We start from the raw sequence: 19,095 nt of genomic DNA, 5'->3' as shown, positions 1-19,095 counted from the left end.
GGACTTAAAAAGATACTCAGAAACATACTTACCGGGTAAGTAGTGCCAAAAACGTGCTAGGTGCTTCACAGCTGTTAACGATAAGGTCCTTGCCCTAACAAGCTTACAGTCTAATGTCTTGATTCAGAAAAGGACTTGAAGATATGCTTAAGTCCATTTCTATTCAGGACAACACTTAAGTATGTGCTTAAATGCTGTTCTGAATAGGAATTCTTTCCTGAATCAGCACCTAATCACTCCTCTGGAAATCAATGGGAGTTTTGCTTCAATGGAAGAAGGACTGCTTCTTAAAAAGGCAGTATCAGTGAAGCAAAGGAGGGGGGAGGGCAGAGCAATGTAATAGCAAGTGAGTTAATTGTTATTATATTGCATGGATCTTAATAATTATGCTTTTTTAAATGACCATTTCTTTTATAGGATTTCTGAGTAAAGAAATAATCTGAGTGAAGACAACTTTTTCAACCAATGAAATAGAACTTTTTCTTTAAAAATAAAAATAAAATAAAACAAGTCTCCTAAGTTTGTGACCTGGGAGAAATTTTTAAAAAAATAAACGTAACATTGGTGTAAATGAAACTACAAGAGTAATAAGCAGCCTTGTTAGAAACAGGAATCATGTACATAAAAACTGAGTGTTACCCATTCACATGTCTCTCAGTACAGCTTGACCCTCACCTAATTGTAATCATGAGTTGCGCTTCAACAGAGATTACCAATTGTGCTGGATTTCATGCCACTGCCCAGAGTCCTTGACAGCTTTCTGGATTGCTTTTCATCCTGGGACTGACTGCTTGTAATGAGAACAAATGTCCCACAGGGACTATGGTGAGCTCAATGCACATTTTGAGAGTGGTGGATTTTGAAATAAAAAACTACAACAAAAGGAGACTCTTTCCAATCAGATTTCAACAAATCAGAGGTAGATCACATTTTTTGATTTAAACTACTTGATTGTGTGTCTTGAATAATATTGATTGATTTAATCGCTCCATACCTGTAGCAATTATTATGGAATTTGTTATATGAAGAGAGAGTAATTAGACCTCCCCACGCAGCAGATAATGAGAAGAAAATTTGAGTGGCAGCGTCTTTCCACACCTAAGAAAGCACAGGAACAAAAACAAACAGTGTCAGCTTCAGTGAAGGGCTTTGAGCAGACTAATGAAATCAATGGTGCCATTAAACATTACAGGTAAGGTGTTAACACAAATGGTTTAAATAAACTCAAACACAATTGATGTTAATAAGACAGCAATTTATGGCCAAATTCTGCCCTCAGCTGGATGGTGCCTATTTGATAATTGCACATTAGCTTGAACAAGAATGATGCACCTACCTGAAGACAGACTAGAACCTTTGGCAAATATAGAAAACAGATATTCAGTGAATTACTTTCTGTACAAAACAGAATGGATTTACCTGTGTTCAACAAAGAAAATGCAGATCTAGAGAAAAAAAATGTTCAGTCAATACTAATAGGTTATCTATCATATCCCCAAATCCAGTCAAAATGGCATTTTCTCCTCTTGATGCAAGGAAGTAACTCCACTTTGTGTTAGCTTAATTACACACCATGAGCCAAGTTCAGCTCCAGTTTCAATGGGAGTTGTGGGAACTCACTGCCGAGGTCTGAATTTCATAGTATCAGAGGAAAATACAGCTGGGATCAAGGCTTTTAAAAATATCAGACACTATCCATGCTATAGGTCATTATAGATTATTTTCTACAGAACATGAGCACAAGCCTCAGATGCATTTATGGGCCTGATATTCAAGTGCTTAGCACATGCAGTTAGGGCCAAATTTTCAAGCGAGATCAGTACCTCATTTAGTACAGCAGGTCAACATTTTTCAAATGTCTGATAATTTTATTACATCAAAATTTTAATATTTGATTTTCAACACAAATAATTGAACCAAAACTTGTCCAAATGTTGGAGTTTGTGTCCAGCAATAAAAATGATTGTCATTTTTATCATAACTGAAAAATTTCATCATATTTTCAAAAGTGCTTCAATCCCAGCAGCTCTCACTGTGACACTTGTGGCCAGATTTTCAGAATTTTTTTTGAAATCTGTCCACTTATTTCAGTGTATAAACTGGAGCTGTGCAGAAAAGATTTACTACTCGCTACAACACAGGGTTGTAGCAAAGTAGCTATGAAGAAAAAAGCCACCCATAAAACCTAACCAGAAGGGAACAGTTTTCCAGCTGTGTTTCAGATACAACCAGTGTCCCAACATCATGTCAGGGAAGATGATTTATGTCCTGGAAAATTGGCAGATTTTCTGAGATCTCAGCAATTTGAAACCAAAATCTTGCTACAACACCTGAACTGATTTCAATGTTAATTATCTGAACCTGAACTCCAACCCTAGCTCAGACATGAATTTGATCACTAAAATCTAACCTAAACTTAATATGCCTCCATGGATGAATGTTCCTCCATGGCCCATCTGCGAATCAGTATCAAAGTAAACACATTATACATGTACATCTTTGAGGTTTTAATTTACTAGCTGCTCTAATAAACTACTTGTTTTCAAACATCAGTTCAAACTGTATGGGAGGGAGCCATGTTGAAAGCTGAGAAATAACCTTTCTTCCAATCCTTTCCAATTCATGTTCTAGTGTTTAGCAGTACATATAGATATCAAAAATTCTTCAACCCTAACCCTTATATATAGTTAGGGGTTCTAGTTACCTATGATATTGGTTATAACAGATGTTCTATACCTGCACATTTGCACTTTATATAAAGCAAAATTACTGATGGAGTAGAGTTACATAACCTGATCTGATAGTGATCAAAGTACGATTCACTTTTCAGAATAATCTTAATTTTTTCCAGTGTGTATTAAATCATCCACCATGAACCCTAAAGTAATCTACAAAAAAAAACAACAACAAACCACCACAACCTTTGGTAAATTGTTTCAAGGATTAATTATTCTCACTGTCAAATATGTACAATTTATTTCCAGTCTGAATTTGTCTAGTTTCAACTTACAGCCATTGGATCATGTTATACCTTTCTCTGCTAGATTGAAGAGCCTATTACTAAATAGGTGTTCCCCATATAGATACTTATAGACAGTAATCAGTCACCCCTTAACCTTCTCTTTAAGCTGAGTAGATTTAGCTCTTTTAGCCACTATAAGGCATGTTTTCTAATCCTTTAATCATTCTCGTGGCTCTTCTCTGAACCCTCTTCAATTTATCAACATCTTTCCTGAATTGTGGGCATCAGAACTGGACATGGTGTTCCAGCAGTGATGGCACCACTGGCAAATACAGAGGTAAAATAACCTCTCTACTCCTACTCCAGATTCCCTTTTATGTATCCTAGGATCGCATTAGCTCTTTTGGCCACAGCATCACATTGGGAGCGCACGTTCAGCTGACTAGCCACCATGACCCCCCACATCTTTTTCAGAATCACTGCTTCCCAGATAGATTCCCCCATCCCGTAAGTATGGCTTATCGTCTTTGTTCCCAGAAGTATACATTTATGTTCAGTTGTATTAAAACACATCGTTTGCTTGCCTCCAGTTTACCAAGTGATCCAGATCACTCTGTATCAGTGACCTGTCCTCTTCATTATTTAGCACTCCCCCAGTTTGTGTCATCCATCACACTTCTATTCTCAAATACCCTGCTTGGGTAAGTCACCTACGATACACACCAGTCACCGTAACACGTCTTAATGTAACACAATGAAACATACAATAAATTAGTGATATGAGAACAAGATTCCACAGATGACATTTTCAAACACTAATACACCACATCTCAAATATGTTTGTAATAAGCAGTAATAAGTCTGATAGGGAAAATAAACTCATATAAAGTGTTATAAGTGGAATAATGAGCCCACCATAGCATCAATTAGTTTCTCCCACTTAGGCGTGATGAAATACCAGATTCCAGCCCCAGCTCCTGGCAAGGTTACTCCTCTGATAAGCAGGATGATGAGCACTACATAAGGGAATGTAGCAGTAAAATACACGACCTAGAAAGACCACAAAATGTTATTGATTTGGATCTGTATGAGGAGACAAAAATAAGAGTAGTCCACCACTACCTAGAAATAGCAATTTCCCAGCCACATACATTGACAAATTAGCCCAGAGGAGGAGCAGAGTGGGAAGACAACAGGTTTATTTCCCAGGGATCCTGACAATGCTGTCACTGTTACACCACTTCTTGCTAGTGGCAATAGCAAAGGCACTAAAGATTAGGTTCAGAGAGCTGGGGTGCTAGATAGTTAAGGGAAGGGCTTTGGAGCGGAGCCCAGAGCTGGAGCATGGAGCTGCTCCAAAGCAGTGGAGCTGCAGGTTTTTGCCTGGAGTTGGAGCACAGCTCCCAAGCCCTGGTTAAGGGGGAAAGGGGAAGAGATAAAAGTTGGAGTTTACAACCAAATTCAAACATCCTCAGCTGGTGTAAATCAACATCGCTCTATGAGAATAAAGTGAGCTAGGCCAATTTACACTGGGGAAGAATCTAGCCTCTCTCATTTTCCAATATTGGCTAAATCTGCAGTGTTTTTGTTTGCACTTCTTAAAACATATAGAATTAAAACATTAATTATGGGCCTGATCCAAAGCTCATTGAAGTCAGTGGAAATAATCCCATTAATTTTGGATTAGGCCCTAAGTATCTAACGGCCTGAACACATTTGATCTATCATTTAAATTATGAACTATTCAGTACACTGATATGTAGAGTTGTTCCAGTTGGTCATATAAAAAAGGCTGAGTGAGTCAAGATCTGCTACAGGCTATGGTGTAGGGTCTAAAAACTGAAATCTTTTATATCCTGCAGCTCCTGAATCTCTTATTGGGACTGAGATCCTCCACCGCAACCCCCTTAATTGAGATGACTTTTGAACATACCTTCGTAGCTTCCATCTCACTTGAACCCATTGGTACTCCATTGGTAGCCTACTTCTCTCTGTCTCCTAAGCTTTTGTACAAGGAACCCCTGCTGGAGAGTTTCATTGGAATACATGGAGCATCCAGGGGCCATAAATTTGGTATTTTTTCGTCTCATTGCAGTGTTAATACAAAATTATGATTGTGCCAAAGCATAATCATTTATACAGTTAATAACCATGCCAAAAAGACAATACTATAAAATCATTTAGTTACCAGATAAACTCTAGTGCTGGGCAAATAAATTAATGAAATAGTTTACTCAATAAATTTCATCTCTTTTTTTCAGCCTACAAACAGATCACAATTTTCTGTATCTACTTATTCCAAATTCTACGTGAATTTCAATAGCAAATAATTCTTGTCCCTGGTCATTTGGTTGTAAATATTTAAAATTTGTGCTGTAATCGTTATGTCACATGACTTTTAATGAGACATATGCTTACGTCATTTTTAAAAGGAATTTAAGCTCCTTAATCACTTAGTTATGAAAATATGTATAATCATCTAATATTTGTGATCATGGGATGTGTGGAAGAAACATCTTAACAAAAGCACAATCTCAAAATCTGTATTGACTTTAATGATACTAGAAGCATTTTTCATGGAACTTCAGTCAATAAACACTCGGCACATTATTAACACGGTTATAGATAACATGTACATGAATGCATCATAATTAATATTGATATAAATGCATAGCAAATGAATAAGCCATGACTAACTGTGTGTTTTGAAGTGTTTCTGGTTAGGAATCTTGATATTGATCTCTTCCAAAAAAAATAAAATTTGAAAACACCTAGATTTTGAGTTGGCAGTAGACATTGCACCACTGAGTTATTCCCAAAATAGATACACACCTGACTGGAAAGTCCAAACAGTAATTCTGTTTTCACTGAATAATAATTACTCATCAAAAAGGAACATGCAGTTGCAAAGCTTATGATGGTGGCCAGTGGAAAATTGCAGTTAAACGAAAAATAAGATGCCGCAGTTTTCAGATACCTGAAATATGCCATTTTTCTAATTAATTAAGTTGAAAAATAAGATTGCCACTGTATGGCTTCCTAATTCAGTGTACTCCTTCCCGTATTATGTTAGACAGTTTTTGCGACAAATATCTCCAATTAAAAAATAAAGTAGAAAAGGGGATAATTCTACATCCCTTTCTTTTATTTCATTCAAATTGCTTTTAAGATCTGAATTTGGCTTGTACTATTTGAAAGGTAGCATGATTAAAGAGTGCATTCTACCAAATGAATGCCCAACCCCAACTGGACACAAAGGACTATTATGAAAACCCTAGGCACCATTCATCCCTAATATAACTCCTTTATTGTCAGAGGAGTAACACTAGACATGAATGTGGCCCAGTAACTAGAAAAACTGGATGGCTCAGCCTTTCATCTCTAAGGGCTTGTCTACATGAGAAAGTTGCACTGCTTTAAAGGTGTCATTTTTAAACCTATTTAGGTAAATTGGTACAGAAGTTTGAATGGGCACTCATTTCAGTTTAAACCAGGCTCATTTCAGTTTAGCTGCAGCTTTGAGCCAGGTCACTATAGTCCTCCCCTTCCAAGGTATCACAAGTCTTTCAGGAGGTGAACCCTACAGGACAGGCTTGTGGCAGATTGGTAGGGCCCTGGAGCTTCATTACTTCTGGCCAGACTGAACCTGTTCTGTGGCTACGTGGAGAATTTCAATCTTCAACGCTGACAAGCCAGAGTTTTTCCATGAACTCTTGGTTCATTAAAAGAACCAGTTTTACTACTATATGCAAGTCTCAGTTTATTCATTTCTGGATTTTCGTTCCCACACCCGTCACAAAGCAACTTTTCCCATCATACCTGGAGTGCCAAGCCCTGCTCCCACCCCTGGAAATTCCAGCATTGCCAACTTCAAGAGATCAAAAATCATGAGATTGGCCTTAAAATCAGGACATATTAAAAAAAAAGATTATATTGTATTTTTTAGTTCAGTCTCTTGATTTTTGAACTCCCCCGTGGTGTGTGCATGTGACAATTAACATTGCCCACTCCCCCACATGTACTGGTGATTTTAGGCCTCTGCTGCAGGAGCTCTCACCCCCAACATCTGCCCATCGCCTGTCCAGCAATTAATCCTGTCTCCCAATCAGGGGCGGCTCCAGGCCCCAGCACGCCAAGCGCGTGCTTGGGGCGGCATGCCGCGGGGGGCGCTCTGCCGGTCACCGGGAGGGTGGCAGGTGGCTCCGGTGGACCTCCCACAGGCGTGCCTGCGGAGGGTCCGCTGGTCCCGCAGCTTCGGTGGAGCCGCGGGACCAGTGGACCCTCCGCAGACACGCCTGTGGGAGGTCCACTGGAGCCGCGGGACCAGTGGACCCTCCACAGGCACGCCTGCGGGAGGTCCACCGAAGCCGTGGAACCAGCGACCAGCAGATCACCCCCCGCAGCATGCCGCCGTGCTTGGAGAGGCAAAATGTCTAGAGCCGCCCCTGCTCCCAATCCCCTGTCAGTTTTCTCCCTACCCAACCCCTCTCAGTTCAGTCCCATAGCCCCCATCACCACCACCTCAGTTCATCCCCCCTACTGCATCAACCCCTACCATCCTCAGTTCATCCTTCCAGCACTCACCCCATTTGCTCAGAATCCATCATCAGTCCAACCCCCTCTACCCCATCAGCCCTCATCCTCTTCATTTCAGCCCCTCCCCTGCAGCCTCCAGCCTCACCTCTGCTCCTTAGGGTTCTTCACCCTCCCCGGGCCTGAGGGTGCTGAAGTGGGGATCCCTCTCCCATGTCCCAGGCTGGCAGGGGAGCAGCCACTCAGGGCCATCAGAGCCCTGGCTGCACATAGCATTTCTAAGTAAAGTTAAGCCTCACTTTTAGAACTCTACATGTTAGGCTTTTATTCCAGTTGATGCTTATTTGAGGTTAGCCCTACTCTGCTTCTATCTTTCTCAGATGAAGTTTCTCTTCCCTGCTGGTGTGTAGCCAGCTGTCTCTTGTTAGCTTGCTAGCTTTGTTTATCTGATATGTAAATGAATTATTTTCTTTCAAAGTACTTTGGAATTTACTGCCCAGTGGAGAAACCACATTTCTTTGTTTAGGATAGGGTAACTAATGTTTGATTGGAAACACATTTGTGGAGTGGCTGAAAAAAAAATCCTGACAGAAAGTTATCTTGTGAGACATGAATGAGGCTTAATTTTAGTTAAAAATTGTACCTCTTGTACTCAATTTGAAAGAGTTGTCATGTCTGAAATTCCATAGCTACAATGTAATGACTATTTCCTGAGAAACAAGGGGTGTCTGGACTCAGACTTGAACTTGACTCCCCCAGTTTATGAAGTGAAGTTGCTTAATTTCCATGACTGCAGAAATGATTGTTACTGCAATTATGGGAAATGTCTATGCAGAAGTGTCACTGTAACTGTTAATGGGGCTTTCATTATGAACACTGAACAGAAATATGAAAGGTTGTCCAAGTCTCCTGGAAACATAATTGCCAAATACATTAAAAAGAAGTGGATCACTGTTAAAGCCTCTGCAGATCTGGGAGTGAACATCCCACCAAAAATATCTGCCGATTTCCACTGGCTTTCTAGTTAATCAGGAATGTAGGAGCAAATGCTAATAGAACATTTCACTGACATTTAGTTATCAGGGGTTCTCAAAATTCATTGCACCACAACCCCCTTCTGACAACAAAAATTACTTCACAACCCCAGGATGGGGGATCAAAGCGTGAGCCCACCTGAGCCCAGCCGTCCTACGCAGGGAGGAGGGTGGGCCAAACCCAAGGGCTTCAGCCTCAGGTGGGGGGGGCCTATAATCTGAGCCCCACCACCCAGGGCTGAAGACCTTGAGCTTTGGCCCCAGGTATTTGGGCTTGCACTTTGGCTTGTGCCTCGGACGGTCGTGCTTGGGCTTGGGTTTCGGCCCAGTCCCCAGCAAATCTAACACCAGGCATGGCAACCCCATTAAAACAGGTTTGTGACCCACTCTGGGGTCCTGACCCACAGTTTGAGAACCACTGAGTTAAGTGAACCATCTGGGATGCAATCCTGCACCTAGAATTCCCCGTGAAGTGAACAGAAATCTTGTGTAGAGCTGGGCAAACAACAGATGTTTTGGTTTATTGGCAATTAAAACAAAAAAAAACCACATTTGAGGTTGCACCAAAGATGGCACTTTTCAAAATTGTTGGCAAATCAAAAAGAAAGAAAATAGTTTCTACTCAAACAAAATGTTTTATTTTGTTTTTAAGAATTAATATTTTTAAAATTTTCTTAAAGTTAAAGGAGATTTTGAAATGAAAAATCATTTTGAATCAAAAAATCAAAATGTTTTATTTTTTAAATAGCAAAATGAAATATTTCAATTTTTTCATAATTTTTGACCAAAACAATTCAGTGAAATCAACACAAATTTTCAAAATGTTTTGGTGTCACCAAATCTGCATTTTTGTTCAAAGAAGGTTTTTGTTAAAACATTGTGCCCAGCTCCCACCTTGAGTGACAAGGAAAATAGGCCTGGATTCAAAATGAGATCACTTCACAAACTTCCCATAAAATGGGATCATCCCCTCTCAAAATGTTCCATAAAGTAACACCAGCAACTCTTTCTGCCATTTTCCACTGGCCCTGCTGATGATACTTTGGAAGTTCAACTTCCAGTCAGGTCCCATAAAAACTTTTGCTTTTAGCAACTTTCAGCTGATTCACTGTCTTAAACTATAAGTGCTATGGATTTAAAGCAACATAGTGTACTGTTACTGGTTTACTGTGGTAAAGTAATATTCTCACTTTTCCTGATGTCTTGATTCCTTTAGCCAGAGATGCGTACACAATCGCCCAAGCCAGAAAGAGAGCAAGTGCCAAGGGCCACCTGATTTCACCAGGATATTCAATCCCTGCAGAAATCTTCAATACAAAGTACCTGAGAGTCAAAAAGTTAGTGACAATGATTGCAAGGTGCATTCTCCCAGTGTAAGGATCTACATTAGACACTGCTTATAGTGCTGAGAAGTTTCTCTGAGCTTCAGTGAAATTCACCATTTATTGTTATACCTTTTATTAATAATTATTGTTATTTATTATTTATGTGCATTGTGGCAGTGCCTAAGAGACACAGTCATAGACTTGGACTGCATTTTGCTAGGTACTGTACAAACAAAACAAAAAGATGGTCCTTTTTCTCTTGAAACAGCTCTTTTATCCTTCATGCCTGAAGGACAGTTCTCACATGCTGTAGTTCCAGTCTTCTGGAGCCAGTCATAAGTGACCCACTCAATTTAACCCCCAGACTTCATTAGCAGAAAAGTAACCTGACATTTTCTAATCAAATAGGGGTCTTACTTGAAGTACTCTTCACTTCCACTGACAAAAGTCTTGTTTCCTTGGCTGGTGAAGTTAACCATAGTCAAGTTTGGATAGGCACTCATACAGAAAGTAGAGTTCTTGATCTGTATATTTGGGTGGTCATCAATGATGCACGAATCTGTTAAGAAAAGGTACAAATAAAGTACTGTACTGGACTAAACATTTTTGGGACTGATGGGTACAACTCTGAACATACACTGTATAATATAGATCTACTTAATGGTGAAATTTTATGTTTCTATAGCACCTTGGAACCAAGGATCTCAATTCATTTTATAAATATAATTTTTATTAAGTCTCAATACCCATCTCAGATAGCTGACATTGTTATCCTTTTTTTCACCAATGGGTAATCTAAGGCACAGAGAGGTTTAGGAACTTAGTCAATGGGGGATATAGGTGAGCAATTAATGCAGAATTGACCCCTAGTTCACTCACCCAAGGACAATATTAATCTGTGGCAACACTGAGAACAGAACCCAGGAGTCCCATCCACTAAACAGATGTAAATACAGAGACAGAGATCCAACAAAAATTACACCTATGAAAAACAATTGTACTCCAAAAACACACCACTGTAAATGTTAAATAAGGTAATATGGTTGAATCTTAGCCACATATGGTTCCAAACCAAACCCTAAGATCTATTTTGGGAGAGTTTGGATTCAGATATAAGTGTTACATTGATACTTATCCTTACAACATACAAATAAATTCCAGATCTGAAAATCCCCAGACTTTAAGGGTCTTCAAATCGGATGTGAATCAATGTGTGATCTGGGGCTACTTTAGTCTGAACAGAAGCCCTCTGTGATTATAGAAATGATGGTCTTTGCCAAAGTTCCCAAAGATCACCAACAAATTTAAAACAAACAAGTTTGTTAATTCAAGAGTATTTCATTTGAGTAGGAAGTATAAATTTTCTAAGCTGAATTGCCAAGAGACGGCTAGCATGGTCTCCCTCTCTCAATATTTATCCATATCTTCTGAAGCTCAAAAACTTCCTAACTCGGAACTTACATAATTCTAAACCACTATGTTCAGTTACATTAAACAGAATGATTCTGTTTAATGTAACTCCTTCCTGAAGATATCATTACTGGCCATTTTAATAATTATTTGAGACCATACAAAAGAAACATGAAATACAAAAATATTTCATAGGTGTTTAAGCATTGCCAGCAGGGCATCACTTCCCATTTGTATTTCCTGACACAGCCATGCTCAGCTCTCTGATAAGAGGAAAGCCCAGACTTCTCTGAAATGGATATTGTCACACTGCAAAGCAATCAGCAAAGAAGGATGTGTTGAGCTGTCATCTCCTTTCCCCCCAGACTCTAATGATATCACCAGGTCCATGATTCCCCTGAGCTCTACCTGCAGGCGGATATGGAGACCAGCAAAAGTGAACTTAGGTGTCACCCTATGAAACCTACTATGAGCTCGTTGCAGTTAGATGTATAATTTGATATTTTCTGTTTCTAGCACCAATTTCAAAGCTACTTACTTGTTTGTGATCATAGTTCTATGGCTCTCTAAGGCTTATTTTCATTGACAATGAGAAGAGACAAGTCTAATACTTCTGTAAAATGTATTCCCTGTGAGTGTGTGCACCCGCGTCCACAAGCAAGAGCAAGGGGTATATGTACAGGGTATATGTACACGGTTTTAGATTGTATTGGAAGGTTTTCCTTAAATAGAATTATTAATTATTATAGTGTCTATCTGTGCATGCAAAGTGCACAAATATACGGGCCACACTATATCTATTTAAAGAAAATCTTCCAATCCAATCTAAAACCATGTGTGCCTATGCACATACACCATGCTGACATGCACACAGAATATATTATACAGATGTCTTAGAAACATCTCTCCCCATTTCCAATTAGACTAAGCCTTAGAGAGCCATAGCACAATGAACAGTAAGAGGCTTTGAAATCTCTGCTACTAACAGAAACTATTAATCTACACGTCTAACTGCAACCAGCTCATAGGCGGTTTCATAGGGTGACACCTAAGGTCACTTTTGCTGCACTGCAGCAACTCTGCACAGCATTAACATTTGATAGCTTAGCTCTGTAAAGCTTTTGGTTTCCTTGCACTATCCTCTTAAAATCAGCAGAGGGCACAATTGTACTTTCAAGTATAAGCCCCTGCAATCATGTGCAAATAAGTCTTCTCATGCAGTGCTATTGATCAAAACTGAACGTACAACAGAAACAAGGATTACACTACCTTGGAAGATGTTAACATGAAATTACATTTACATGGACAAACATTCATAATTAAAACCATACTTTTTTGAAATCAGGAAAGATGTCAAGTGGTAACCGTGCTTGCTTTTCTGTAGAAGAAAGCTGAAACCAATCTCTGGCCTTTCAAGACTTGACACTAATTTTTGAAGATAGACAAAACCTTTCAGTTGCTGAGCAATTTGAAGGATAAACATGGCAGAGAAACTGATCACATTAAACCAATAGGAAAACCTGCAGGTGGCACTCCCCAACTTTACAGATAGAAATAAAGGATCCTTAAAATGAGATCTGATCATCCCTGTGCTATATCTTTATAAGACAAAGCCCTTATATTCAACAACCCGTTTAGAACCATGCTTAAATTTAAGCACCCGAGGAGTCACACTGTCTTCCATGGGGCAGTTCATACTTAAGGATAAGCACATTGCTCAAGCACTTTGCTGAATGGGAGCCATAGCACTGCATTCAGATTGTACTCTCTCAGGCTTCATTGACATTGAGGAGATTAAATATTTTAAGGGAGTTTAATGCTTTAAATTTTCACCTTTAAAAGAGGCCAATGTTTACAAATTTTCAAGAAAATATATGAAAATCATTCATTGGCTTTATGGATTAGCACACAGTTCAACAGCTGTCTTTGCTAGGTGCCTGAAAAGACAAGGGGGGCTGGGCTGCTTATCTGGAGGTCCCAGGCAAATGTGAAAGACAGATTTCAGAACATTAGAAGTGTGAGTCAGATTGTACTATGGATCAAATGCAACCCTAGCATAATCACTCAACTCCATCGAAACAATTGGGATTGTAGTAGGGCTGAATTTGTCCCTATGCTCCCGTTTGAAATTGGTCCCCAAGGACCCTTTTCTATTGACATCAACAGTATAGGATCAAATCCTAAGAGTTCAGACCTCCGGTGCATGATCAGTAATTATTAAAATTTCCCTAACTTGTTGTTTTAGTAGTTATAAATTATTTGTATTACCCTAGTGCCTAGGAGCCCTATATCTGTACAACATGGGGGTTTAAACCTCAGAAGCAATGTCCTTGTTTCTCATTATGTTGCCATAGTGTCTTGTAAAGCTGAGCAAATAAATCATAAGGTGTAATGTATTCCATTAATTTTTCTCCCTGTCTAGTTTGTGCATCATTCACTAACAGGTCACAGATTTCTTGAACTTAGGTATTAAATAATTTCTCTAACTAATTCTGAATCTGTAGCTTGTGTGTGCACAGTGCATTGTGAGTTCTCAAGATTGGCAATGCAAGCAGTTTAGATTGGATACACAAACCACTTAGTAGGTTTCCTTTCCCTGACCAAATGAAACTCTTGGAATCAGGTGCTCAGGCTGAACAGTACAGTTACAAATTGGAAACTGGCTTTCCTTAAACAGCCACTTGAAATCCACTATTGAGTAATGAGCAAGTGACCATTCTTGCTAGCACACTCCTTTGCTGGAATATTTTCAGGACTCAAACACAATAGAGATGCAAATACAGTTAAAGTAAGTTTGATTAAAAAGATGAATCGATATAAAAATTGAATGTATCAACTTTATAAAAGCCAGATCTGAAGCCCATTGAAGTCAATGGGAGTCTTTCCATTTACTTACATGAAATTTGGACAGGGCCCTAAATCTGCTACAGCAGAGTTTTGGTGGATTGTACAGTGGTCATAGTCATAAAATGAAACATGTGACTCTGGCTTGCTTTGCTCCAGCAGATCAGGAGGGAAACTTGGGAAAGATTTATTCCTGGCGAGTTAGAAATTAAAGCAATGGGACTACTTTGTGGGGGAAATTGGCTCAACTGAGCTGGTCAGTACTGACAAACTACATTTGTCTTCTACCCCCCACCTCTCCCAAAACATGTTTTAAAAATTATTTGTTGTTAAAGAGATTTTATAAACAGCACTTAATAAATAATACCTAATCATAAGTGATTCATCGAAATGTTCCATGGCACAAGCAGGTGACTGCCATAGCACTTCCAGTCTCAGTGCACTAAAATTCATCTGATATTGGAAGCACAGATGGAAGGAACCTATAAGGAACTTGCAAGTACCATATTACTGCTAAAAAGAGCTGATAAAAATGCCATTTATTTTTGTGGGAAGTGTAAAAACTCCCCACACACACACACACACACTAATTTTCAGTTTTTAGATTTTGTTTGTTTCTGTTTTCTAAACTTGTTTTCAGTAAAATTCTTTGGCTTTCAGTAAAAATTGTAAGTTTTCATAAAAAGTCAAAAACTTTTACTGAAAACCAAAACTTTTCACCAATAATATTTTGGTTTCCAGCTTCCAATTTTTCATGGAAGAACTGAAAAAAATTGACAAAATCCATTTTGGCCAAAAGGTCATTTTGGGCCTTCTTTATTATTGGGGTTTTTTTTTTCAAAATAAAAACAAACAAAATCCAACTAATGGATCTAAGAGAAGAGTGCATGATTATACAGATCACTTTAAACCAACTGCATCAAATGACACTGCCAATGACATTCAGGATCTGACTTCAGTGGGATTGTTGTCGAAATAAGGACTGCAGTGTTAGTTCCTAATAAAGTGTCATAGGTACAATAACTCCTCCGACCCAACTTGTAAGGAACATCCTTTAAAATAATTTTTTTAAAAAGTGTATCACAACTTACCTAATAAAAGTTTTCTTTTATCTTTGCAGTCCGGTGTATTCCAAGGATTGGTGCAGGAAGCCCAGGGTAATACACGTACAAAGGATGCAAAAAGGTAGAAAAGTGTGTAGCACATAATAATATTATAGTATATGGCTATTAGAACAGAGATGATCAGCATAGCAATGCCACAGCCTGAAAAAGAAAGGAGACGAAAGGTTAATACAATCACACATATTCCTGATTACAAACCTATACTATCAATGGATTGTAAAATATCCAAACCTGACCATATCATAAGCAGAAAGACATTTTTCAGCTGTTGCACATACAAAAACCGTTTCCCTGAAGGCCCAGCAACAACACCCAAGCATCGGCTACGCAAGTCACTTATTGAATACAGATCAGTATATATATTTTTTTAAATTCTGTTATATAAAATAATGATATAATTGTGAAATTAACACAAAATATTACTTGGATTTCCTAAGAAAAGAGGACAAGTTAAATTAACATTCCCTTTTGCAATAGCATTCCAAGGTCAAATGAAGACTGCAATGCATGGTTCAAGTAACAATGACATGACACATAAAATCCTTTACAAATGTCTCTTAAAGCTTGAGGCAACTCATTCTTCTCTACAGACGTTCCCTTAAACATGAACGGGAGAGCTGACGCTCACCTTGTAAGGCTGGGATAGCTTTCCAGACAGACACAGGTCCCTGACTAGCAAACTGCCCCAGTGAAACTTCCAGGAAGAAAATGGGTATTCCAGCTAGTGCCAGCATCATCAAGTAGGGGATGAGAAATGCACCTTGGGGAAAAGAGGAGAAAGATCTGAACTGCAGTGGGAAAATGCTCAAGCTGCGTAATTCTCAGCATCAAACACCATTCAAGTTAACAAAGATTCGTGGTATTTAGGAAGCCTTAAAAGAACCTACTCCACTAGCATATTAGCGGATGAAAAAGGCTACTGCAGTGGGAACACCGCACACTCTTATCTGTTTAGAAGGGACACTGTAGGGCGTTTTGTTTCAGTAAATTAATCTTAAACATACTGCTCACCGCCATGCGTTTGACTAACTCATTAAGAAGGGCTAGTACTGTGTCTTGAGAAAAGTCCTGTTTTAATTATATGAATCAGTCCTTATTCATTCTCCGGGAGTATTACGAATTGATTTCTGTACTTTGCCACATTCCAGGGTTTCTTATTTTGTCTGGAAATGAATACCACTCTCGCTGCAGGTGGTAACCCCGATTTAATTAATTAGCGTCAATTCCCCTCATCAACTGCAACTGTGTCTTGCTTCCTTGTCTGTGTTTGAAGGGAACCAGTCTCCGGTGAGCGTGAGGGCAAGAGTCATTGGTACAACCAGCTGCAGTGATCAATGTGGGGAATAAGACAACTTTACACCCATCATGCCGAGATTCTGGTGTATTAGAACAACACAAGGGATCTAAATGGAGGCTGAGATGAGCAAGTATGCTCTTCTGTAACAAGCAACAGAGTCCTGTGGCACCTTAAAGACTAACAGATGTATTGGAGCATAAGCTTTCGTGGGTGAATACCCACTTCGTGAGACGCACGTAACAGCTTGCCCAGAAGGGTTAACAATGAGAGTGCCAGTCACTGTCCCTCTCCAATGTTGTCTGTATTTTTTTCTTTTAATCTTTCTATAACACAATTGTATTCAACAGGAAATTGGTTAATGCCAGTAAACCCTAGAAAGGCTTGGGAAGAGTCATCACATGCAGTACATACAAGACTGCCCAACAAAACCTCTGTAGACAATTAATTACTGCCAGGGCAAGTGAGCCAGATTTCGAGGCAATAAATGTGCTTCTTTGGACAAGTCACTTAATTAATCTTGGCTACCACTTTGATGAGGATAAAAGTTTGTTTAAATATATATTGGTTACATTCCTGGAGTTTATTTCCAAATCAAGGATTTAAACTATTAGGGATCTCTTTCAAAGAGTCTTACTACTGCAGGAAAACTGCTCTTAAAGGGGAAGAGTCACTTCGAAATACGAAGAGAATATGCACACAGGCGCATACACATTCCGTTGCAAAATGCTGTATCGGCTTGAGCGCAACAGGAAAAAAATGAAGACCTAGATTCCGAGTGTCATAAGATACGCGTGTTTTCATCCAATGAGTAGATACCAAATTCAGTACAATCCTTGATTTCTCATATTTACAGTAAGCTACAATGTGTGTGGAAAATGTGATATTTTTAGAAGGGTGGGAGCGGAATAAACCCTATCTTAAATTTTATATACGCTTATTTCTGCCAAAGAATGACTTACTGAGCTCCGATATATAAAGGATTTACAGTGAAAGTCCTACATTTCCTTTTATAAAATGAATAAAGGAATTTCTCTGCAAAACCTCTTATATAACGGAGTTCAGTAAGTCATTCTTTGGCAAAAATACGTGAATGATCCACTTCTTACAAACTGAAGGATTTTTAGTCTATCTGGTATTTTAAACAATTACAGGCGTGTTCACTATATTTTACCATATGACAGTGGTTAGAGTTGCTTGATTACCGCAACTGTTTCTCAAAAAAAAAGCCCGCTCGTTGTCTGCAAGACTTTGTTGGACTCAACAGAAAAGGCTATTTAAATCTAATTAGATGTTTTCAAGTCAAATTGCGTTTTCTATAATAAAACGGTTTAAGCAACACAACTGCACACTGCTTTTTCAGCACATTTATTATATGTGTATGTTACTTTGTTGAACATTATTCAGACTTTTTAAAAATTACTGTTTCTGAGGTAGTGAAATGGGGTTTAAAATAAATGAGCAGTTCGACCTAAAATATTATTGAGGGTTGATTTTGATTCAGATTTTGCAAAGATTTCCCCTTATTTTATACTTACTTTGGGTTCTCCTATTTTACTTTCGCTTTCCAAAGCCAAGTTTTGGATTAGAACCGCTTCTGTGCGATTGAATTTAAATTCACACGTTTATTTTAATTTATACTTTGGCTGGAACGTTCTTAGTCAAGTGAAAACCGGTGCTCAAAGTTTATCAGTGTGTTTGTTCATTTTCTCTCTCTCTGTGGCCAGTATTAAGTAGGGAAGCATCTCCTTTAAAAAAAAGCTCAGAACATGCTATTTTCTAAGGACCATTGATGTCAATGTGAATTTTAGCTTTTAAAAAACAATGGTTTGGTCTAGCCCTAAATCTTTGATTGACACAGGATATTCGTTGATATGTTTTGAAGAGCGGGTGTTGGGGGAGGTCTTTTCCCAGGCACTTTCCTCTCGCCCCAGACCCCTTCCCTCCCCCGCCCCGACAAGTTATTTGCTGGCTCAGTATCGCTTGAAGAGCAGCAGGGTGTATAAAGACAGGAAAAGCCATACCTCCCCCATTCTTAAAGGCCAGGTACGGGAACCTCCAGACATTGCCCAGCCCCACTGCATAACCCACCATGGAGAGGATGAAGTCCATCTTGCTAGACCAGTTCCCTCGGGCTTTATTTTCATCCCCTTTATCGTCCTCCTGAAGAGTGGAGGGGAAAAACACATTGTCAACGTGGCTGTTTTCAGATCAAACAAAAATCTCAGTTCTGCAATTACCTGGCGCCGCAAGAAGACGTTATTACAGACCAGCTGCTCCGGGGAGGTGAGAGAGAGAAAATATCCAATACAAAGAGATATTACTATATATAACAAGCAGACTCCTCGTCTTCACCCTCCTACCACCCCATGCAATCATTGACTTCAGTGGAAGCAACACAGGACCTCAGTTTGGGCATTGTTTCAAATTGGGGAGGGGTTAGTGATAGCGAGAACTATTCGGCCCAGTGCTTCTTAATCCTTCCATGTGAGTTCAATGAACAGCCATGAATTTTCTCCTGGTGTATCCGATATTTAAATTCTAGGGCTCTGAATTTTTATTCCAGGTC

At 39.1% G+C, this 19,095-nt stretch overlaps 1 protein-coding gene across 5 annotated transcripts in view; it reads right to left on the bottom strand.

The window, feature by feature from the left end:
• SLC6A5 (solute carrier family 6 member 5) overlaps positions 1-18,803 on the bottom strand; it is a 51,655-nt gene extending 32,852 nt beyond the window's left edge. For 2 of the 5 annotated variants that reach the window (XM_045017164.1, XM_045017169.1), the window contains exons 1-8: positions 18,767-18,789; positions 18,551-18,689; positions 15,861-15,992; positions 15,200-15,373; positions 10,272-10,413; positions 9,720-9,852; positions 3,878-4,012; positions 995-1,098 (exon numbers count right to left, since the gene is read on the bottom strand). In XM_045017164.1, the coding sequence (XP_044873099.1) occupies positions 995-1,098; positions 3,878-4,012; positions 9,720-9,852; positions 10,272-10,413; positions 15,200-15,373; positions 15,861-15,992; positions 18,551-18,638 (908 nt within the window). In that variant the 5' untranslated portion in view covers positions 18,639-18,689; positions 18,767-18,789. Of the gene's footprint in view, positions 1-994; positions 1,099-3,877; positions 4,013-9,719; positions 9,853-10,271; positions 10,414-15,199; positions 15,374-15,655; positions 15,783-15,860; positions 15,993-16,243; positions 16,361-18,550; positions 18,690-18,766 lie in introns of those variants that run through there. The other 3 variants (XM_045017166.1, XM_045017165.1, XM_045017167.1) reach the window with 3 other exon arrangements.
• Between the last annotated feature and the right edge of the window lie 292 nt (positions 18,804-19,095).

This window comes from Mauremys mutica, chromosome 4 (genome assembly GCF_020497125.1).
Source record: "Mauremys mutica isolate MM-2020 ecotype Southern chromosome 4, ASM2049712v1, whole genome shotgun sequence".
NCBI lineage: Eukaryota > Metazoa > Chordata > Testudines > Geoemydidae > Mauremys > Mauremys mutica.
Note: the sequence above shows the minus strand (reverse complement) of the source record. Positions and strands in the feature narration are given on the sequence as shown.